General features: G+C 40.9%; 1 protein-coding gene across 1 annotated transcript; it reads left to right on the top strand.

Annotated features, from left to right (window-relative positions):
* The first annotated feature begins 6,369 nt into the window (after positions 1 to 6,369).
* On the top strand, positions 6,370 to 22,840 carry TMEM123 (transmembrane protein 123). Its single transcript, XM_086882001.1, has 6 exons — positions 6,370 to 6,931; positions 11,770 to 11,820; positions 13,831 to 13,893; positions 18,569 to 18,763; positions 19,905 to 20,058; positions 21,069 to 22,840. The coding sequence occupies exons 1-6, from the start codon at positions 6,865 to 6,867 to the stop codon at positions 21,091 to 21,093; spliced, it is 555 nt and encodes a 184-aa protein (XP_086738127.1). The 5' UTR covers positions 6,370 to 6,864; the 3' UTR covers positions 21,094 to 22,840.
* The last annotated feature ends 1,793 nt before the right edge of the window (positions 22,841 to 24,633 follow it).

Below are 24,633 nucleotides of genomic sequence, written 5' to 3' on the forward strand. Positions count from 1 at the left end.
GTGAAAGTTACATTGTTCCCTGTTGGCAAGTCATTTCTAGGCTACATCTATAAAGCACAGGAAAAAGTAACATTTCTGAAATTACTTCAAATTCAGTATCAGATGATACAAACAGTGCATTCGCAAGCTGATGCGCCTCATCCACAGCCACAGATGTTTAGAAGTGTACCTGCATCAGGTAGGCCACAATCCCTTCCATAACCACCCCCATAGACACTTTGAGGTATGTTCAGCTGGGGATTTGGCCATGGCCACAGGTGTTTTGCGGTATCCTGCTCTTGAGTGGATTCATCCACAGGTCACAGTCCCTTCAATTTGAGTTCCCACTGGCGTTCCAGCCTGTCCAGCACAGCAATACAGACAGCAGCGATGCCCAGGCCATCTGCCATCCCAGATGTGTTTCCCTTGCTGTTGTCAAACTGTTCCCAGCACAGTAGAGTCAGATGATAAGCAGCACAACACTATAGCAAGCAGCAAAAGTCAAATGCAGCCATGAACGAGCACTGGGCTCTCGTATAGAGTCAGGCAAGCAAGCACAGGGGCCTGTCAGTGAATAGATAAATAGCAAGAATAGCTATGAATTCAATCTTGCACATTCCAATGAAGTCTGTCTGTCGTTATCTCAAACCCTTAGAGCCCCCCATTAGGTGCCAAAAAGGACTGTTGTCATTTAACCTCAGAGGATTCCCAGGAATTTGTGTCAGCAAAATATTTAAATGAAAAAGTGAGATTAAGAGAAGATGGATGTACAGGCAATCACAGTGAGAAGTTCAGATATTTGGAAAATATCACTGTCTCAAAGTAACAAGAGTTACTGATGGCAAACAGTTTCTTGTGATACTGGCTTTTGCCTCTTGAGTCCTGCAGCACATTTTTTCAGTTCAGGACCAAAGTCCGATGTTTCACCCTCGCTGTTTCAGGAGAATATGCTTTCCAGCTACTTTGTGTCATGGTTACAGCATTGGTCCATGTGTGCCAATATCATGGTGTTCAGGGGATCAAAACCCCAAACGAGTTTGCAGCTCACAAACTGTTAATTCCCCTAAAGGTGACCCAATTTGTCAAACAAAATGACCACCTGATTGTATAACTCCAATATAAATATTTCATCTTACTATTAATGTAGATTTGAGCAGAAACAGAAGCGGAATCCTCTGGAATCTAAAACATTTACAAAATGAAGACTCACATTCCAGCATATTGCAGCAGTGACCTAGTTCACATGCATTTTCATAGCAACAGCAAACATATCTGCAGTCTTTGCTTAAAAGACATCAGTCATAATTACTATCTGGAAAAAGGGTCAGTTAAATGAAAGCATTTTAAGATCATCAATAATAAAAGCATGGAACTCTGTGACAGATATAATTTAAAGATTTTTTAGCTGCTAAATCACAAACAGTATTCCTTGCTTTCAGAAAGAGTTTGGTCTGTGTTTCATACCTCAGGACATATTCATTTTCTCAACTGTTTTTCCTTAACATAAATAAGAACAAACAAGAAAATATATGAAAACTATTAGAAATTCCATCTTATTTCAGGATACTCAATAACAGTAAAATAAAAAAATTAGGAAAAAAAAAGGAATAAAATTTGGCAGCCTTATACTTGAAATAGAATGCTCAATGCTGCCTTCCTTCCAATGCAGCCACATAGTGCTAGGCTCTGAATTAATACAGTCTGCTATTCTGGATTTAATTGAAGTATTACCATATAGTGCATGAAATCCAGGGCAGACTTTATTAAACAGTTGAACAGTTTTCCTCCAGTATTTCGTTATATATATTTTAACCCTCTTCCAATTCCCAGAAACTCATAAATCTAAGTCAATGACAACAAGACAATACCAATATCTTATAAAAATATATTGGCAACTTCCCAAAGTCATGGTACAATCTAAGTTTTGACATAGCATGTAAGACAATTTTTTATGATTCAAGGGTTTATGCAGTAGATTATATCATGACAGCTGGCACAGAACCCTTTTAATTCCTGCTTAGTTGAATCTTATTTGTCATCTTTCTGTGATTAATTTTTATTTGAATAAAAATAATAACAGAAATATTTGAATAAAAGAGACTGCTAACCAGATAATACAATGCAACTAATGCATAGGAAGAGAATACTGCCTGGAGGAGACTCACAGACTCACACTGGGAATGTGTTCAAGGCACACCTCTCCCAGAAATGTCAAAGCACAGAAAATAAGTGAATAAAAGTCATGTTTTCAAAGCCAAGTGTGACACCTACGTGTCGCTCAAAGTGTTGAGAAAATAGATCAAACCTGGAAGGACTGTTGCAAAAAAGTCTGTCAGATAAATATTAGTCATGTTTCCAAACCACACTCTGAAATAGCTTTTTGCCTTTTTAGCTGCAAGGGCATGCCAGCCTGTGAGAAGATACATACTACAGCTCGTAGGAAGCTTAACAATTGCACCAGACCTAATTAGACTGGGTTCAGGATTTTTGTAATGAGGATCAGTGCAAATAGAGGCCAGAAGCAGTAGCAGGAAGACTTCATCATATTCAACAAAGAGCATCAGTCCCAAAGCAAAGACCTTACCTGGCTACCCTATCAGTGCAGTGCACCCATTTGTGCTATTCAGCTCCTCTGGACTCTGACAAGATCAGCAAAAGCTGCTTGTCCCACTTCTTTTTTAAATAACATCATCATTTAATATTACTTTGTTATTAGTTTTTATAATAATAATAACTACTAAGTTTTCTTATTATACCTACTGCTTCCTCAACCTGTGTGTTTGCTCAAGAAAAGTAGAAAAGTAGAAAAGAAAAGTAGGAATCCTCACCAATATCAACACAATATTCAGCTGGGGGAAAAAGGACAAGTATTGTTTTCCAGAATATACTAGAAACAGAAATATAAAGGAAGCACAATTTTTATTGAATTGTCTTCTGCAGACTCTTCTAGTCCCTATTTGAAACCATTTTCTGTCTAATTTTTGATTTTAATTTTTTTTCTTGGTAAATGGCCTTGATGTACTATTAATTTTCTAGTAGGTTTGCAATGAGATCAGATTAGTGTCTCTGGAACACTTTTCTCACAAAACTTCACACAGCAATATGTTCATAACAGTAGTGGATGAAAGAATAATGGAAACAGGAGGAGCACTAGGATCCTCCTCCTTCCCAAACACAAGAGAAGAAACCAAAAATTTAAAAAAGTCAGTGAGCACAAGCCAGCCTCAGCTCCAGTACAAATAAAAGAGAGCTAAATACTCCTTGCAACAGCAGAGGTCATGCATGGCTGGCAAAGGTCAGAATTAGGGCTCAGGCTCTTCAGAGCTGATGAAATTGCAATAATGCAAAGGCAAACCAATAGATTGGTAAGTCAGGATATTTTAGCAATGGGCACTGAAAGGTGCTGATGTTTCATGTGGGCACTGATTCTTAAAAAAATATGGCTAATCCTGGTTGTGTCAATATAATTTAGAACTTAATTCCTTACTTAAAAAAAAAAAAATTGAATGAAGAAACACAGATTTGCTAATGGTATGGATTAAGGAGATTGACACTGAGTCAAGCTGTGTTCTTATCTCTCCTTCTACAAAGCTCAAGTATTAACTTTGCATTGCCAAGAAACAAGGATTAAAGCTGCCCTTGCTAGCATTTCAGCAAAACATGTTGCGTGTTCCTGTCTTTTCCTGATTGAAATACTTTGCTGTAAGCTAGCAGTCTAACTCTGACATCTAAGAATATAAAAATTACATGGGGTGTGAAGCAAGGTGTGATCTATTATGTTTGGAATAAGGCATTTTGGGATGGAGAATAAAAACTAATTTAAAAGTGGGATCTGTACAGAGCAGACATTAAGCTAAGTACAGGCTGGCAGTGACTGCTCTGGCTGTAACCTAAATTAATGATTTTTAAGAGAGTAAGACAGCCCATCAAGTATGTCAGCTAGGAGAGATGACAGATTATAGAAGTGAATTTCTGTGGCACAACAATGGGTTACTGCCTGATGAGATGTACAGAAAACTACAGTGCACATAAAACTTTTACTGATCAAATACTGAGTCCACAGTTTTGAACACCAACTGGAATTGGTACTTTGGGTTCCCAGGTTTACCTTTGTAGGTCTTCCCTGAGGATCAAGTTTCACATGTGAATAAAAATAGTTTTCCTTCTTCAAGCTGGGTGTTTCTGGATTTTCATTGATCATCCTTGTGAGTTAACTCTATGCTGGACCTATTTTGTTTCACCTTCACCATCTTCCCAAAGCCATTTTAACGTCTGATGGATAAAATGGATCTGAGATGCTTATGTTTAGGATGTTCAGGTTTTTGATAACTCTGTTGTGAGGCTTTAATTTGTAATGCTTGTGTGAATGTCCTAGCAGTTACACCATCTACCTCAACAACATAAGATCAACTGTTACCAATCAAGGACATTCCTCTAAGAGGTCAGATTGCACCTCTGAAAGAACTGCCTTCAGGCAGCTCCTGCCAGGGCTCTGACTGTTCTGGCAAGCCTAAACTGGTAATAACAAGCCCTGACCAACCTCACCTGTGACCTTCATGCACATGCCTATGCTCATTCACCCAGCAGCTCTGTTTCACCTCTTGCCCGAGCCTTCAGTCCCTGCCTGAGCTGCAGCACAGCTGTGCTTGTCCCCAGCTGCCCTGATTTAGAGACCAGTTTTGCCAAAGGAACTCCAGATTGAAAAAGGTGGTAGCCTTGTATCATGTCCCTGGGAATGACATTAGACTTATGACATAGCCTTCTTTGTAAGCCCTCTCCTGCTGTTCCTTCCCAACTGGACTCCCAGGATCAGGCTCATCACCTTGACTGGGGCTGCTGGTGGACCTTGTCACTACCACCACCCTGCCCTGCTCAGGTCCTGTGGAACTGCACCAGGTGTGCTCCTGTGGTTACCCTCAGTAGCCACTCTTGCTGCTCCCTGCCGCTGGATATCATACAACACTGGGGGGAAAAATAATCCTCTTATCTTATCTTTATGTGGGAATCTATATAGGAAATCATTATTTACACCATGTACAAAAGTGCGTGATTACTCCTACCAAATTTTCCCAGGATGTTTCCTTCTCAGGGTAGGAACAACTTCCAGCTACTCCAGCGTCTTGCCAGAAATTCACCTTCCACAGAGCAACACCAAAATGAAACAAGACCACACCAAAGCAATCAACACAAGAACTTACAGCACCTCTGCCTTTACACAGCAAAGAGCCTGTGTAATTGTGCAACGTGCCTCAGTGTCTGCTAACTCATCACTTCTAGGTTAGATTCACATCTGTCTCCCACAACCCCATGGCTGCTCTTTGTTCCATCTATCTTAACTACTCTTTTCCTGTAGGTACACAAGTTAAGCAATGTTAATTAGGATGTTACCAAAAAAATTGTTTCCAGTCTGGTTAAGCCTAATGTTCACTTGAGCTGTGCAAGAGCTGAAAGACTTAGATATGTTAGATACAGATACATCTTATACATAGATATATATCCTCTAAATGTATGTTAGTTTAATAAAATACCTTTTTTTTTCCTCACTATAAGTTTTGCGTCTGTAACAACCAGAGGCCCTTGTGCCTAGTAACATATGGATTACTAGTAGTTCTAAGTTTTTCTGGAATTAGGCTGGCTGAAGATACTAGTCCTACAGCCATCATAAAGAAAAGCTTTGGAGGATCACCTCAGAAAATTCACAGTAAAAAGGAGCATACTGATCCTTGGGTACCTTATTCATGAAAACCTCACAGGAAGCTCTGCAGAACAAAGGCCTAAGAGAATGCTGAAAGTATAATGCATGCAGTTATTTTCAATGAATGCAGACTGAGGAACCTAATTAGGCTAGAATTATAAAACAATTAAATATTTATTCACCATTTTAATTCTCCACTCGCTTGCTGAGAATTAGAGTAAATGCGTGTCTGCCTGTAGGGAAGTGAGCTAGGTTTCACACAGTACCCGAGTACAGCTTCACAAACTGCTTGTGAGCTCTCAGGTGAGACACTTCAGCCTCTCTGGCTCAGATATGTGGCTTAACATGGGAACACCGTTGTGCTGCAGTGAACATAAATGTAGTAGTGCTAAATGTAGTAATGCTAACTATTCTACTGGATCTTTGCTGCTGAGCCTGAACTATCCACATTAAAAATAGTTATTTCCTCTGATAAATATTTTTCAAGTTGTTTTCACTCTTAAGAACATATTAACAAATTCCCTTTGAAAAACGAATTCCCAACACCACTTCTATGTTATGAGTACTCAGGAAAAATTTGTAAGAACTGAAAGGGTTATTCCCCCTCACTTTTCCCTATAGCCTTTGTAGACGGTTTCACAATTTTCCAAGTATATCGGGAAATTTCAGGATTCCTCCACAGCATTAGTGCTGGTGACTTTCGAGCCTCCAGCAGCCGGCGGCTGTGTGACGGTCAGCAGCAGGCACCTCGGGAAGGCCTGCGCGGTGAATCCAGGTGTTGGCTCGGTGGATATGATTAACAAGGAAGATAAATCCTCGCAGCTGAGGCTCTTCTGGCAGATGTCGAAGGGTATTTGGGAAACAGCCTGACGTCGCCAGCCGTGAGCGCTGTTCTCAGGCGGCGCTCCTGGAGCTCGGCCCTGTTCCCACAGGTGCTCACAGACCGCCACTCGGGAGTCACCTCTGCAGCACCTGGTGAAGCACACACATCTCTCCGCACACCAGCCTCCCCTTACCGGCACCACGGCGTTTTGCCGCCCAGCCTGCCGGAAAAGGCTGGGAGGAGGGAAAAAAGGGAGAAGATCCCACCTCGCCGGGCCCATCCCCGGCCCGCGGCCCCGCCCCGGCCCGCCCCCGGCCCGGCAGCGCGCAGACCGCGCCCGGCGAGCTCGGCCGGTTCCTGCCTGGCCATGCGGCTCCTCGGCCGCGCATCCTGCGCTCTGTGGCTGCTGCTGCTGCTGCTGGCCCGCGGCTCCCGTGAGTAGCGCCCGCGGGGGCCGGGCCGGGCCCAGCCGAGCTGGGGCGGGTGGACGGGGGGCCCTGCGCCCCTCGTAGCCGCTCTGCCTGGCGGCTGCCGCCGCATTCCGCTGGGCTGATCCAGGCCTTGTCCCGCCGCTGGCGGCCGGAGCGGGGCCGGGGCTGCGCCTGGCTGCCCCCGAGCGCCCCGGGGCGCGGCAGCGGGACAGCTCCGGGAGGGAGCAGGGGTCTCACGGCCGGCGTGTCCGGGAGCTGTATCAGAAGCGGAGAGGAGGGGTTAATGTTCGGGATGTTTGTTCAGTATAAACCACAATGCCAGGAACCCCCCGAGGAGTGTTTGGGTTGGGGGTGCGTACGCCCGCAGGGATGCGCGGGCGCGGCCCAGTCTCGGCTCCGCCCCGGGGCCCGGAGCGGTCCCGGGACCGGCCGGGGAACGCGGGGGAGCCCCCGGCGGGGCCGGGCTGGGAAGGGCCGCTCCGTGCCCCTTCGGGGTGCTGCTCTCTGGGGCTGTGCTCGGGGCTCCGGCTCACGGTGGCGGTGCGGATGGGACAGCCCCTGTGCTTCGTCGCGTTTCTGTCAGGTGCTCGCAGCCGTGCTCTTTGTAATGGTCGGTTCTAGCAAATGCACAGCCTTGTGCCAGGGCTCAGAACACCACAGTCAGGGGACCAGCGTTGACAGGCACTGAAATAGACCGAGAAGCATACAGGTCTGACCTTCTGGAATTGCCTTTTCAGAAGACTGAAGTGTCTCATACGGTGCCACGCAATTTTCCAAAGTAAAGAAGCCAAAAGATGATGGGTACTTGGATTAACCTGCTCTAAATACTGCTGAGGAATCTCAGTCCAGCAGTGTTTATATGCTGTTGTTTAATCTGGTGAAGTTGTAATATAAATTGATTTTTAAAAAAAGAGAATGAGGAATGTAAACAGCTTTATAATTGCTCTTCAAAAACAAGGGCAAGTTATCTTTAAAAGGAGTTTACAGGTAACCTATTTATTGCTTTGCTAAAATCCTATGGCCTCCATTTAATAACAATAGCTTTTCATTTCATGTGGTATAAGATTGCACTGATCTGTCTTCTGTCGTGCTGCTTCCTGAGTGCATGTGGTGATTTAACTCAGAGTACAGTCACTGCTGTCTCCTGGGGCAGGGCTCATCTCATCTAACTCCTGAAACTCAAATGTAGTCCTTCCTCCCTATGTGAATTGGTTGTCTGGGGCTCAGTTGTGATATGTTGAAAGAAATTGTGCCCTTTTAAGGCTCAGTTTAATGTATCTGTAGCTTTGTTTTTTTCCCCTCTGTCCACTTAGAAACTTCCAGAAAGTACTGCTGAGATTTGTGTTGATTTCAGCAGAAGTTTGTGATTATCTAATCAGCACTACAGGAGGAAGTGTGAACCCCATCAAATACTTATATGCTTATATGCAAGAAGTGAAAGTGGCATTAGATGTGTCTTTGCTCTGCTTAATATTTTTGTGCAGACTGGTTATATTTCAATATGATGCTGCTCTTTTACTCTGCTGGACAGTTTGTTTCTATGTGTCTGTCAAGTTAGTGGAAGAAACATCACCAAAATAATATGGTTTATAAAAAAATCTTTCCCACTGTTACGTAAAATCCATCTGGTTTCCTGGTACCTGAGTAAGGAGAATCCCCTTTCCCTGTCAGGAAGTGGCCCCCACCCCTTTCCTGCTGTGTTGAGAAAAGATAGCTTGTGACATCTTCCAAGAGCTTGCTTGTATACAGAACTACTCACAGTAAAAAATCAGCAGCAGCCTCCAGCCCTGTAAACAGGCATGATATTTTGATTTTCTGTATCATCTTCTCTTAGAAGAGGTTACATTCATATTGCTCTAATGTCTCTGCTTTAACCATTCCAGCACCTCAACTCTTCCTCATCTGGATTTCTTAGAGATTACTGAGCAAGTGTGTGATCTTTCTGATGGACTGCACATTGTCATTGCTTCTATACTTCTGGGTTTTTTAAACCAACAACAGCAGAATGACTTGGGCATGAAACTTCCCTCTGTGCCTGTCATGCATTAAACTTGAAAAGAGAAAGTGCCCAGAGAGGATTTTATATATGTCTTTCGACATGTCCCCAAAATTAATAGGTAAAGCTGTTCTTAGTAAAAATGAGAGTTTATATACCAACATTTCCTGCAGCATAAAGTTTAGCTACACTAGGCATAAGGTGTGTGAGTCCTTACAAATGACTCTGTGTCACAAATGTCTTCTGTGTGAAGGCTGGAGTGAGCAAATTGACCTTGGTCACATGCAGGTAGTTGAATGACTACTGCCATTAATTCGTGTAGGTTTCTACTAGCAGGGTTCAGCTGTGGAGAACAGTAATTTGGTATGTGTCTGAGCTGGAGACTACAGATTGCAAACATGAATGTTATCCACTGTGTTGATTTTTGCAGGACCTGGCAAAATCAAGTCCATTTAACATCCTGTCCTTTTCATTTTTATTAAGTCTCAGAGCTATCCCTATCACTCACCCTGTATGCATTTGTTTAACACACAGGCACAAGTCTTCAGTGTCTGCTACTTCAGAAAGCCCCATTCCAGATATAAAACTAGAGTAACTGAACTGATTTTGCCCTTTTGAAAGTTTGCATATCCAAATTGTCCGATTCATGACTTTTGACGCACTAGAGCAACAAAACCACAAGAGGCCCTGAAAGCACTTGAAATGCCATACTCTGACAGGGGCTTTCACAGGAAGTACACTTGCCTTCAGATACACCCCAGCCAGCCACGGTTCTGTGGTTTGTCTGCTGCATCTGCGCCTGACCTTAAACAGAGCAAAACAGGGTTGTCAGACAAAAATCATGTTGATCCCTCATCCCTGTCCTTTTCCGGTTTGTGGTGTTCTGATGCAGTTTTAGGTTGGGGATATCCTTGTGTTGGTTCTGTTTAATCATGAAAAATGGGAACAAGAGATCCTTTCTTTCTGTCCCCTCTCTTCTGGGTCACAGGCACACAGCACAGGCAACTCAGCACAGAGTTGCTCTATTTAAGGTTCGTAGGCCCAATGTTGGCAGCTGATGCTGTGGCCCCAAGAGCTCTGCTTGTGTACAGGATGCTGCAGCTGGCTGCCAGCTCTCTCCCCTCTTCCTTCCTGTACCATCCCATGTGTGTCTACACCTGGGTCAGTGTGGATTTCTAACCCTTGCACTTCTGTTTCCTGGAGAAAGCCAGAACCCCTCCCTGTTTTGCTTTGGGACAGTTGAACTGTGAAGCCTGTGGTCTGGGATAAGAGGTTCTACTTCTCAGAGCCATGACTACATAAAAGCTGTGGTGCTTTTTGCTGTGCTTAACCCAGGTGTCCTTTCTGCCTGCTTTTGAAGTCTCCTGTTTGCCACTGCAATGATACATGCAGCTTCAAATTCAAAGGCACAGTCTCAGGATAGAGAACACTTTGGGAATAGTATCATTTTGAGGTGTTCTTTTTATCTCCCTCATCCCATTCACTGCCATGTGTTCCAGTGTGGCATATGTTTATGCCAAACCCCATTTAAAGGAGTATTTGTATTCTGGAGCCAGTGCATGTTATTCAGGTTTGGATTTGTTTAGGAAGGGAAGAAAAATAAGCATCTTTTAAGCTGGATAAAGTCCTTGATATCTTTCAAGGTATGCAGTCCAAGCTGATCTGAACTAAACTAATACAGTCTTGCCTTTACTTCCGCCTCTATTTCCTGCCCCTCTCTTTCAGCTGATTATATACAGAGCCCTTTCTGCTGGGTAAAAAACTTCTCTGCAGAAAAAAACCATGGTGTGCTGTCGAAGAGGGACATAATGTCAGTTTTGTGGTGGCTTAGCTTTCCCAATCAGATCATTGTTTAGTGTGGAGGAACTTGCTGTGATGTAGAACAGTTTTTTTGCAGGATTGGGTTCTCTCTGGGGAAGTTTAGTTTCGCAGCGTTCCATCCTTTGTTTGTTTGTTTTCCCTAAGCTCCCTAATTAAACAGTGTAACATACCTTGCAGTGTTGCCTTTGGTCTTGATATTTCAGGGATGATGATATACAATGAGTTGTTTTGTCATTTGTATTTGCAAACTTCACCACTTTGAGACCTTGGCTAAGGTTTTGTAAGCGCAAAGAAAATACCCTATTTCTATGATACTCAGTTCAGATTATTTGTTTGTCTTTTACGTGATACTAGGTGATCAGAACTAAACTGCTTAGCAAAGGCAGAACCCACAACTGATCCTCTTGTATGTGTGTGAATATCAGTCTATTCCTTCTCTGTGATTTATCTTTAAATTTTACCTCTTCTTTGGATGTGTGATCCTTCTCAGTCCCATTCCCCACCTGCCAAATGCTCGGTGGATGCATTAACCTGCCCTTAGATCAAACTGAGTAATGTAATTTCTTAGTGGAGCTAGTTATGTTATCATATTGTCCATGTAGGGCCAGAGTAAGCACCTATCTGCCTGAAAAGGCCTGGAAAAGATTTTTTTACAGGAAAAGATTTAAGTGAGAAGTTCTTTCTCTTCTGCTGTAGGTGATGCAGGTCAGATGAAGTGCCTGATTTTTTTGCCTCTTGCTCTCATTTCATCTCAAGGAAGATGAAAACTTGGCATGGGGTTGATGGAGGACACAGAGGATGGAAGGAGTTGCAGTTCATTTGGTGGTTGGGTACTATAAATGGTGTCATTTTTAATGTGCTCAGAGCAGGCTGTTGTGCTAACATGCTTTTATTTCATCATTATGACTGACTCCTGTCCATGGTAAAGTAGTCATTTAAATGCCCAAAGCAAGTGGCAGATGCTATACCTTTTTTTCTTCTTCCACCTAAAACTATCTTATTATTCCTGTGTTTTTTAATGTAGGAAACGAAGACGTGAACAGCACAACTCCAATTCCAAGCAATGGGTTGGCAGGTAATACTTTTGGCATTTCTGTTGCTGTTCCTCAGTAGCATCAAGAAAAGCAGTATGTATTATTTTCTGTACTATAAACTGTCATGTAATAATTTGCCCTTTATTTTATTTTATTGAATTGTGGGCAGCTGTAGGGCAGAAGGGAGGTACTGTGATTGTCACATCTATTCCGGGACAAATAAAGATATTTAAGGGAAATGGTAAAACACAATTCAGTTTTTCCATATCTTTGGGAACCCCAGAGCAACAGAGAGAGGAGAAATAAAATGGGAAAATACTGTGTATAGAACTAGAAACACCTGTCAACATCAATTTACAGTTAAAAGGTAAGCCAAGAGGTCTGCTAGATTAGAATTCAGTGATATTCAGATAAAGGCAAGGCATTTTTTCATTTGAGTAATTTTTGCCCTCTACTACTTCAGTCATCTCATTTGTTGGCTAACAGTACTCTGCTCATTAACTCACTCTTGTGAGTCTTGTGTTAATTGCAATACTGACTCACACCCAAATTCCAGGCAGTAGATGTGGCTTCTTTTTACCTGTAGGAACACGCAGTCCACATCCAGAGCTGTCCCAGGACTGCAGAAGTAGGCGCTTAAAACCTGGTGGAAAACTAAAGATGTGTTCTGGTTACAGTATTGGGCCTGTGTGGGATAAAAGTCAACATATGCAAGAAAGAATGTGTTTGTACTATCATAGACCGTTTCTCAAAGGCATTTAAATCTGCAACTTAATGTCCCAGTTATGTTAGTATATGGGTTGAGTGTGCAGTACACAGTGTAGGGGGCTACTTTGGCTGTGATTATACCAAAGAAAACAGCAAAGGAATTACCTCTGTAATTTTCACCCCCTACCATTTTTTTTGGTATGAAAATGTAAATTTGTTCTTAACCTGACCTCGCTCATAACATGAATGCATTTGCAAAGGGTTTTAGACTAGACTTTTCCAGTGGTAAGAACAGCAGATCCATTCAAAGGAAGTAAGTAGAGGTCTGCTTCTCTATTGCAGTAGCTCTGTTGCTCTCCTCTTAATCTCTGAGGTTATGTGCTTTGTTTTTCAGCCATGATAAAAGCAGCAGTGCTGCTGCAAGGCACATAACCCTGCCAGTGTAGGAGGGTGCTGTAAAAGATGACTTCAGAGAAAAGAATGATCCTAGAATGGGCATTCACAACAGTGCAGAATGAAGGGAGGAAGGTATGGACAGTGACACTCCCAAAAACAGCCCAGATCTTTGCCAGGAGGAAGGGATGCTTAATCTGTGAGAAACACAGAAGAGGGGTGCAGCAATGAGGACAGAAGTGGTTGGGAAGGTGCCTGAGAAACCTAGAAATCGGAAAGAGGACCACGAGGACAAGAAAGAGAACTGGAACAGGAGAAGTGAAACAAGGGAGAGAAAGGCAAAGCCCCTAAGACTGGGTTGCATTTTATGTCTGGGAAAAGGTACTTTCTTAGGACCCTTTTTGTTGGAGAACGTAAGTATGCATGAAGAAGTTGCTCAGAGTTATCTGTCTGTCCCTACTTGACTACAGTATATTCCCGGTATCATCCCAGTTTGCAACAGAGATGCAACAAAATGAAGGGAAAGGTCAAGGGACAGAAGATGGAACTGAAATAGAGGAATAAAAATACAAAACTGCTCCTCCCCCCACCCCCCAGTGCATAAGTAGGTTAAGAAAGTCAGTGACAGTATGGTTATTTTACAGCAAACAGAATAAAACAGGAGGTAGAAGTAAAAGATGACAAACAGAGGATGTGTAAAGAATCAGATGCAGACCATTTGGACACTGCTGTGCATACAGTGTTAACTATGCTGCACTGAGATCTAGAAGTATTTTGCAGAGGGATAAAAACCTTCTGCTTTGGGGTGAGCTATTCTCTGCTGTATTCCCAACTAGAGTCCCCAGGCACAGATACCCTGAGGACAGTATTGTGTTATGAGTACCTTAATTATAGTATGTTAAAATGAAAAATACTGATTTTCCTGTGTTGTTTTTTTTTTTTCCTTGAAGACAATAGCAGTTCATCCACTGTCACTTCATCATCCACACAATCTACAACAGCATCTACAGGAGGTATGTATCTGTTCATCTGTTAATTAGTGTGAACCAGGAAGTTAGTTTCAAACTTAACCCTGATCATACCAAATTCTAAAGAACAGGCCTAAAAAACAAAAATTCTAAAGAACAGGCTTTTTTCTAAAGAAAGGTGGGTATTTGAGACAGCTGTTACTATTTTAAGGCTGTTTATGGCTGTTACCATTATAAGGGAAGCAACATCTAAAATAACTCTGAAAAGAAGCTGTATTGTTTTTCAAGTTTAGATACCGTACTTCATCAGTAATTGCATTTGTGATGCTATTTAAACACAGGAATCAAAATTTAGCTTTGAGGAAGAATTGCAAGAAGTTGGGTTTTTTTAATGTTTACTCTTCATCTTTAAGCAAACTTCTTCCATTTTCATGAAGTAAAGATGAATAGGTTGTTATGTGAACAGTGCGTACCTATTTAATGTTATTTCACAGTAAACAGATTTAGGGTATAGTGAAATCCTGTGAGCTTGAGTTTCAAGAGTAGGACTCCATTTCCTTTTACATAAGACTCATAAAATCACAGTGTCAGGGTTGAAGGAGAAGTTCAAGATCATCTGTCCAGCCATCAGTGTAGCATCACCATAACCACCCCTAAACCATATCCCCGTGTGCCACATCCAGGCTTCTCTTGGACACTTCAGAGAAGGTGACTCTACCACCTCCCTGGACAACTTATTCCAATGCCTAACCACTCTTTCAGTGTTGTTTTTTTTTGGGTTTTTTTTCTACTATCCCCTGGCACAACTTGAGGCCATTTCCTCTTGTCCTTTCATTTGACACATGGCAGAAGAGACCGACCCTCACCTCACTACAACCTCATGGCACCTAATACATAGAAAATAATGCTTAGAGAGCTCATAGCACAAAACAGTGCCATTTAAACCAGTATCAACTAAGTGGAACAATTTGGCATACATGTATTTACATTGTTCTAGCAGTACCATACTTCCTTCAGAACCTGTCAAAACAACTGTAAATAAGTTAAATTAGGGAGTTAAAACATTAATCTTCTGGAAGAACTTGCACAGGTAGATTTCACTGCATTAGTCAGGACTGCGTAAGAGTTAACGTCATGCAGTTGTTCAGGCTGTGATGCACAAATAGAATATTGCATCTGAGAGAAGCTAGTTCTAGAAACTGGGGCCCCTTTGTGCTAAGAGCCATGTGAAAGCAGGGCAGAAATGTTGTGTCTGCTTAAGATGCTTTGTGTATTTGTGAAGTTTTAGGCTGATCATAAAGTCCCAGCTATGTAATTTTACTTCCAGTACAACTCTTATATTCTGTCTCTGTAATTTCCAGATAAGCTCTGAGCTACTTCACTCAGAAGTTGCTTGTTTTTTTTCATTTAAGTATAAAATGCTCACTGGAATAAAAAATACCCCCACCTTTGTGAAGACCTTCCTTCTGATAGCAAGCAAGTGGTGTACTGTCTTCTTTCACTGCCTGCAGTGTAGCAGTTCAAGCATGTCTAACTTGGAAAGTCCAGAGATGTCTGTAATCTCCTTGTTGCCTTATGGCCATCCCCTAAGTGTGTGAAACCTCAGTGTTTCACCCATCCTGTGCTCCTTCTGACTTCTGCTCCAGCCCTTGCAGGTTTCTTGGAGAGATACGAATTTTACTAGTTTTGGATTCTAACAGTAGAAAGAGGCCTGAGCCCTTTAGTGTTAGGCATAGGATAAACCTAACAGATAGCTGTGTCTTGCTTTGCAAGGTTTGCTGATTCCCATCCTTTCATCTTTTTTTTTTTTTCCATTAGAAGTGTCATAGATTTTAATACAGTGTTCACGTATTTTGATTATGTCTCAACCTCATCATAGTAAACACCTAGTGGGTATATGTACTTAATTTCACTTAAAGTCTCTCCCATTTTTTTGAGGGAGAGGAAGGGAGCTTTTTGTGAAGGAAGCAAAAGTGTTTCATTCCGTCATTTTCCATGCAAGAGAAAGTAGTTATTTTAGAAAGGGCATTCCATAATAATCTTGCATGTTAGCACAGTGCTTACACAATTTGAGTTTTGTGTTCATTCTTGTTGAGTTAGAACACTAAGTGAGTAATAGCACGTGCTGCTAAAGATTCTTATCTATATGCTATATATATTTTTATTTTTTTTTTAAAATGATGATTATAGCATAGCTATTTAATGCTTAAACAGAGGTAGCAAACTATGTAAAGTGCTTGCTTGTCTCTTTTAAAAACAAAGCATCATAAACCTGAACTATATTACTGGCATGCATGCTTTTTAAATAAAAATTAACACAGACGGTCAGGGTTTGTTTAGTGTAGTGTTCGATGAAGCCCAGCTGGTCTTCTGGGGGAAAGTAATTAGGGAACTAGAAGATAAAAGGACAGATGTTGCTAGCAAATATTCTTTCATCTTCGCTCTGTTGGTAAAATAATACGGGTAAGATTTTCCAAAGACGGAGAAGAACAGATTAGTGCCTGATTCATGTCAGCTTCCCAAATTCTCCAGCTGCCTCAGACAGCCTCCTAATGATGTTTTGAAAAGACTGATGTTAAATACACCATGAAAGATAGGACTAGAGATTACGCAGATTTTACTGTTAAAGTTACATCACCAAGGGCTATGATCTTGATTAAGTAAAAAAATGATTGCTACTAGTAGAGAGTGGGGGGGGGGGGAAGTAATGTGCAAATGTACTGAAATTCCTCATAGATGTTTGGATTTTTTTCATAATGACTCAGGTTTTCTGTAGGGTAATTTAATTCCCATAGAGAAAGTACCAGCTTTGTGTAACATCATTTTAAAATGTTACACATTTAACAGTTAGCCATTGTATTGCTCAGAAACAGAAGGCCCTTTGGCACTCTGAAATCTCAGCTCAAAAACAACCCACAGAAAACTGCTTGACACTTGTATAGAGATTTGTCCTTCTGTGGTATCACTTATGTTAGGAATGTACTTACCAGGTGTGGTTTCATGTCATGTAACTGTAGATGGGTTCCATGTAGACATTTCCTTGCTTGCTTCCTACAATGAGGAACCATTTGGTATCCATGGATCATTGTATCTTTGGGGAGTTTTACCTGTCAGTATTAAAATGTGCCCTGAATTTTATCTGATGTATTTTACGCATGCTTCATAGAGGAACTGAATTTTCGTAATTGTAACAAGGTAAGCAATGAATATAGTGTTTCAATTGTTCCACCTCAATGAATGCTCTTTTCAAAGGGTTTTCTGGTTCTATGGCACAATACAGTTATAACATTAAAGAGCAGGAAAACAAATAGCATTTACAAAGGAGTCTGTACTTTGGTATTTCAGTAGTTCTAATGCTAAATGTCTCAGAAGTGTTGTGTAGGCTAGTTCCTCTCTGCATGTTTACATTGCTATATTGATGAGTTTTTTGAAGTTTTTGATGCTTATATCAGTACTGGAAACTGTGATAGTTAAACCTTAGCAAAGACAGTTTTGTATGTAGTTCCTCATGTTTTGCACAACACAAGTTTTATTCTACAGAAGCATTTTAAGTGCAGTATAAAAAAAGGCAGAAATTTGGTATCAAGGTTACTCTGTAATTGAGATGAAACTATCCTTCAATTACTCTAATTTTAGACAATTTCAAGAAAACATGGATATAATTAGATATTTAAAATTCCATATTGAAAAGCTTTTGAGGTGTCTCAAATGAGCCCAGTTTGTGTGAAGCTACAGAAATAATACAGAAGTAGACAGCTGCAAAGGAGCTCTTTCTAGAATTCTTTCATACATAAAAGCTATTTGCATCCTATTGTCTGCTTAGAGAAGTGTTAGTTGCATAACAGACTCATGTTTCTTGTTAGTTCCTTCTTAGAAAAATAAATTATTGTTTTACAGTCATTTTAGCTGGCTGCCTTCCATGGAAGTTCTAAGGATTTTGCTATAAAAAGCAATTTTTATTGTTCTTGAGTTTTGTATCATGGTATTTTTATTCTAAACAGTTCATTAGTGTTTTCTGAGGAGGGAAGGGGAAGTGTTAGGTAAAAGTAAAGTAAAAGACACTACATCAATGAAACTTGAGAAAAAGCATTCCAGCCTTTGTTTTAACCTTGGCAAGATTAAATAAATTACTTAAGTATACATTTACTGTAGTTGAAATTTAATCATGTTTTATCCTTACCACATAAATACAGAATTCTCTGTGCTAAGTTTTTAATGTACATGGAACCCCAGTAATGTTGGTGTTTTGTTCAAAAACAAATGAAAGATCAAATCATTACTAAAGTTGGGGGGATGGTGTTTTCATGCAAACCCTGTTCTTATCAGAAAAGCTTTGTTGTCTGAAAAAGTAGACACTTTAAATAGAAAGTAACTCCTGATCCAGAATTTTATTGCATTTTAACGTATTTTAAGTTAGGTATGATACTGTGGAATTAGTTTGTTACGAAAAAAAAAAGACTGACTCACCTAAAAGTCATCATGTATTATCCAGGTTTTCTTTATAGCCTTTCCTTTAAAGAATTCTTGACCTTGAGGCCCAGAAATCAGAGCCTAGGTCTTCCCAGAGAAAAGTCTGTATGCAAGTCTGGATGGCATGCAGTGGCATTTTTGTTGTTACTCTGTTGTTCTATTTGGGCATGATAAATGTGGTCTTACTCAATGCAGGTACAGTTGTTTATTTTCATGAATTTTTCTGCGTGGTATCACAAAAATTTCCCAGGTGTGTCCACCAGTACTGTTCAGCTGACCAGCAGCAGTCAGCCCAACACCACCACCACCACAACTGTGATCATGACAACTCAACCCACCAAAGCCAGCCAGACAGCAACACCCACCACAGCTGCACCAGTCACATCGCCACAAGGCAATATTACAGGGGTGACCACTTCTAAGACTTCCTCCACTTCCATAACAGGTGAGTTCGCAGTTCAGAAAGCTCATAAAGGCTTGGATGTATGTTCACATTGGTTGCAGAACAGTTAGTTTTACAGGAGTGAAAAAAAAGGGAAGAAAGTATTTGCATGCTGAAAAATAAGACTAAAGTGGGAGTTCATCACTAAGCTGGATACAATAATGTAGCTCTGAGCACTCCGCTTACTTAGGACTCACTTTAACCTGAGAGACCTGACAGATTTAAGGAAAAGAAAAAGAAGTGCAAGTAGTCTTATCCAGCAGCCACCAGCAAGGAGATCAGCAATGTGAGGGAGAAACCCTTGATTCTGAATATTTTGAATACAACTTCTGTGTTCAGCTCTCCTTTCTGCAGTTTATTTGAACTCATCTCTAATGCTTCCTTTTTCACAGCTGACCTGTATCTCAAAATATGTCTACTGGCTTGGTAAAAAGACTGAGCTCTGTTAGCAATGTAATGAATGTTACCCTAACGGAGAATAGAGCATGACTGTGCATGAGTCACCCTTTATGTAAAAGTTTTCAAATACAGTTTAACTGTACCTGGTAATACAAAAACAGTGAGTGCAGAATTCAGTATTTCCTTGCACTTGGCTGTGTTCCCATCACTTCATGATTGCACAAGGTAAAGCAATCCCATCATTGCTACCATGTGTTCTGCTCCCACATACTGACAGACTTGGTGGCTGTTGTTCCCCTCTTGCAGGATGACTCAGTATGTTCATCTGACTAAAAGCAACTTCCTTTTATTCTTGGGTTTATTTCAGGCCAGCTTAGTGAGTTAAATTGGCTTATGGAGGGTATGAAAAACATTAGAACTGGCCTAAGAAGGGCAGGAGCTCCATGTGTAGAAGGAGGGGGCAGGGAAGATAAAAGGTAGGGGGAAAAACGGAGATGGAGAGAAGGAGCAGTCAGTCTTTAAGAGACAACAAGCAGGTGTACCTATGTCACCAGAATAGGACACTTAAAGCCAGAGCCCTAGGTTTCAGTGTGCTTGGCTTGTATCTTGTCAGTTGATCTTGGTTAAATTTGTCTAATTGGGTCTTTAAGTGGTAAATCAGTGGTGAGGGCAGGATGTGGAGTAGTCCCTCAAAACACAATTTTGCAAGCTCTGTAAAATGTGCATTTTGTTTTCTTCTTTTCAGCCACATCAAAATCAGAGGCTGTCATAGTCAAAACCTCCAGATTTGATGTGGGCAGTTTTGTAGGTGGCATTGTGCTGACTCTTGGAGTCCTGGTCATTCTCTACATTGGATGCAAAACTTACCACTCTAGAAGAGGCATTCAGTACAGAACCATGTAAGTTCATTTATTACTTTCTTGGGGGGGAAAAGGAAAACCAAATGGGAAGAATGAGCTCTGAAACATTTGTTTAATGTATGTTATATTAATATGAATAAGAGATTTAACTCTCATGTTTCATCATTCACCACTTCTGCCATTCACCATTAGTATTATGCCTCTCTCCTCTGGGTTTTTTTCTCTGATCTATTAGATAAAATAATTTTATTTTTTTTAAAAGGATCCTTGTCATTTAGGTAGTCCACAAATAGTTAACATTTCATTGAAACTTTCTGCAGTTTGCAGGATTTCTTTCTCTTAGACTCTTTTTGTCTATTCGTTCTTTGGTGTTTTCTTCCCCCTTGCCATTAATTTATAGTGAATTCTAATGAAAATTGTACCATCACGCTTGCTATTTATGCTCAGTTCTGCTCCAGGCTTCAGGACTTGCCCACATTTAGTTTAAGAACTAGGTTGCTTTTGTTTTCCTCTTCAGTGTCATCCATGTCAGCCAAGAAGTTTTAAGTGAGGTGAGGTCATAAGACCTGTTGGGATACTGGTGTTCAGGCCTTTTTTTCTCTCCATCTTGACTCCTCATTACTGGTCATGGAATGAAGCCAGTCCCTGCTGCACCTTTACCCAAAGTGGTGTTTGTGAGTAGGTATTGTAAAATTTACATCAACAGTCTTCAAAATGAAGAGAACCTGCTGCTGAGCTTTGATTAATTAATGTTACTCCTGGTGAGACGGAGGATAAACAGGCCTGAGCAACAGCTGATGTAAGAATACGTGAATGATGTGTGAAAGACAAGTTGTTAGGGAAGCTGGAGGAGTGTTAATAAAACTGTTCAGCTAACTTCAGACTTGGCTCAGAGAGGACTGTAACTCCCAGATCAGTGCATCCTTACTCCTTCCTAGCAAGGCATCCTCTGCTCACAAAATAACCTTCTCAGCAGCAGCTGGGTGGCTCTTTCTCGTGTTGACTGTTGCTTGTAGTGCAGAACATTAATTACTGTGTTTCTGTTACAGTGATGAGCACGATGCTATCATTTAAAGAAGACTTCAGAGAAGACAGTGTTGGAAACCCACCCTGTCACAGCTGTTGTAACTTCTGAAAGAGTTTCTTTCATTAAGATGATCACAGTCTCTAAACCTGTCTTGGGTGTTTTGCAAAATGTGCAGAAGCTTTTTAAACGTCCTGATTTTTTATGTTTGGTCTTGTAAGAGGAGCTCAGCACTTTGTAGACAGTATTTTCTTCTTCCAGTTTTTGTAACCAGATTTAGAGAAAACCACATACTGAGTCATTTTAAGGTACACTCTCTGAAATAGCTAGTTACTAGCACAAGCAATTGCATCTATGAAATTCTAAGTAAATTCAGGGAGTTTTTTCTAAAATTTCATATTACATTGTATTTATTTTGAAGTTTGATGTGACCTTAGTTTAGAAATTTTGGGTTTTGAATAACTCAGTTAATTTTTAATAAGCTTCAAAGGAGGTGTGGTTAGATAACTGTATAGAAGGTGATAATGAGTACTCTAAATGTCAGTCATTAACTTGCCAGTGAGCTGCAGATGCTTTTCTTAATAGACTATATAAGGAGAATAGCTGCAGGAAACATGGATAGAATGGAAGTATCCAACCATAACCCTTTTCTCTAAAAGCTTCTTTTTTTCTTGAATGTCCTAATGAAGCTTGTGCAATTGAAGATTTAATAAAAATGAAGAAAAGTAATTTTGTCATTATAAATATAAAGAAATTCTAAAATTGGCTTTTAAACTGAAGGTAGCAATCACTTGGCTCTTGATTTTTTATCATTACAAAGCTGTCTGCAGTGTTTCAGCAGCATTTGATAATTGTTCAAAGTTATATAGAAAGGGAAAACCTATAAGACAGCATTTTAGCAGACTATAAAGTGCATTTTTACAGCTGTTTTCAGAACTTGATCCTGCTGCACAGGTGTACAGAGCTTTTTGTGTGGTCAAAGGCCCAGCTGATGGCACTAGGGCATCTCTGAACACACATTTAGCTGAAGGCTCAAATGCTCTGGGGGTCCTGTGCAGGATGGTTGGTGCTGTTCCCACGTCACTTCTGCAGGTCCACTCAGGACTTAACTGCTGTAAGGAAAACTAGAGCAAATATCAGGAAACACAGGACTGCATCTCTTTAAGTCACTGAATGATTGTTCAGTCTTGCTCAGGCTTCACTTGTAGACCTGTCCCCATGGAAGAGGGTGTGGTGGGGTTGGACTGTCCTGGTTACTGCTGGCACCAGTCCCTCCTGCTGGGCACAAGGGAGATGGTGACAAGTGAGAACAGTCACAGAGGGAACTGCACACAGCTCAGTTGGGGGCTGCAGAACTCATCAGGGAAAATGTAACTACTCTGGAACAGATTACTTTCTTAAGCAGTTGTTTATTCTGACATGCAATGTTAAAGTGCCTGTTTGGGTTTTTTTTCCTTTTTCATATGGAATAGTAAAACTGTTTCCAAGGCAGAGCCAACTCCAGCAATTAGCCAACTCCATGGCTAATGAGTCATTTTATAGCTACTCACCTGAAAAGGAGGTAACAGGGCTGTTTAAGAGAGTGATTTGGAGTAACTTTTGTATTTTTTCTTAATTGTATGATTTGGTGGAATTTTACTGGATTTGACTTGAAGAATTATGGAAACAATTCTTTCATAGAACTGTAATTCCTTACTTTGTAAAAATTAAGCTGGTTAAGTGCAACTCAATTACTGGGATTGTCTCACCTCTGCTGTACAGACAAATAAAATTAAATCTTTGGAGTTACGACATTAATTTTTTTAATTTATTAGCCAGTTTTGTAATTCCCTCAGTCCTTTCCACAGTCATAGCCATTTGATAAGAAGCATTCACTATATATTTTTAAATGCTAGGATACCAGACCTAGTTCATTTTTGCCTGGTTTAATAATTTCTAATTAATTCTGTGATCTCATTACTACAGTAAAGCACAAGTATGTGCTTAAGACTTCAGAAGTGTCAGTGCAAACATAAAACCAGACCTCCTTCCAGGTGTTTGGAATCTAAACAAAGAGCAGTGCAATTGATAAATTTTACCTTATCTTTGCTTTCCAACAGAAAGTGAAAGCCCAGATTTGTTACTAATATGTAAAAGAAGCTGATGCTATGGTCATTCAGCCCTTCCTTAACTGAGTTTACTAATACTTGCAAAGATGACTCAAGTGTTTGTAGTCCATCCCCTCACAGGACTGTGTGTGTTTCTTACAGCACTGGTGGCTGAGCAATGCAGTTGCTAATTCTGTCTGCCTTAGGAGCCCCTCTGGTGACACATCAAGGAACTGCATTTGCAGGGTCGTGTTTTAAACCCATCACCAGCATTCGATTCATTATTATAGCTCTTTCACACAACCCCTATGCAAATATTTTACCCTTCATATTCATGAATTTGTGCTTCATGTTAAAGTGTTTTTATCTAATACTACAGGCTGGGAGAGTCAGTCACTGACCACAGAACATGGCCAGCCTAGATTAGCTTTTATAAATGTTACGTTTGCCCTTCAAACACATCAAGATCAACCTTACAGTCGCATTTCAGGGCTGCAGTATTCTGCCTTCATCCCACAGGTCTTTCCTTTTTATGCAGCTCTCCTTTAGCCTGTATTCCACTACCACACTGTAGCACTTCCAGCTTAATTGGTTTGATGGGGCTCTGTATCAAGGGCTTCAAAGCACTTTGGAAATGCTGCAGTGTTATACCTGTGTTTTTATTTAAAAAAGCAAACAAAAAACAAACCAAAAAACCCCCACCCCATACTGTTAAAGCAAGATCATGCTGCTGTGATAACATTCAGTAACTTGAACATTATCCTTTTATAAATATTTCATACCTTTCTTCTTTGTTCAGAGCTCTTACATACTCATGCCACTCTATTTTTGCCCTGAAGAGTTACATAGCATTCTTAACATGCTTTGTTGAAAAATATGTAAATAGCGTGACAGTATTACCTAAAATGAAGTGGAAGGGCATGGGAGGCTGGAAATTGCCTAGAGAACTCAAGAGGTTAAGAATTTAGCTGTGATACGGAAACAGAGGGAATGAGGATGGACCTGTGGAGAAAGTAAACACATTTTCTAGACAGCACTGAAGGAGTCCCAGCTGGTGGTCCTCACAGCTGCTGTATTTTCAAAAAATGTTTGTGCTCCAGCTGGGAATACTGGTGTACTCCAAACACAGGATATCTGCAATACCCCAGACTCTCGTGCTTGATGGGTCCCAGCAAGGAAGCTGGGCTGGAGCATCAGTAAACACTGTGATCACATGTTCCATTAGAAACAGAAATACAGGACTGGGGATTTAGTTGTCTCAGGAAGTTGGCTGTGCAACAGTAACTTCTAGAGCAAGACTGACAACAGTTACACTTGAAGTAGTTCCCCAGAACGGAGAGCCTTCCCTGTCCAGAATAGATCTCCTGCCTGAATTCACATACCTGAGGTGGGATATGCGGAGAACTGAATTTCAAGTTCAGTCCCTCTGCAGCATTAACCACAACACTGCACATCTCAGCCTCACTAGATTACAACTGCCACAAGGCAGAATTCAAGGCAGAT

This window comes from Cyanistes caeruleus, chromosome 3 (genome assembly GCF_971803275.1).
Source record: "Cyanistes caeruleus chromosome 3, bCyaCae1.hap1.1, whole genome shotgun sequence".
Classification (NCBI taxonomy): domain Eukaryota; kingdom Metazoa; phylum Chordata; class Aves; order Passeriformes; family Paridae; genus Cyanistes; species Cyanistes caeruleus.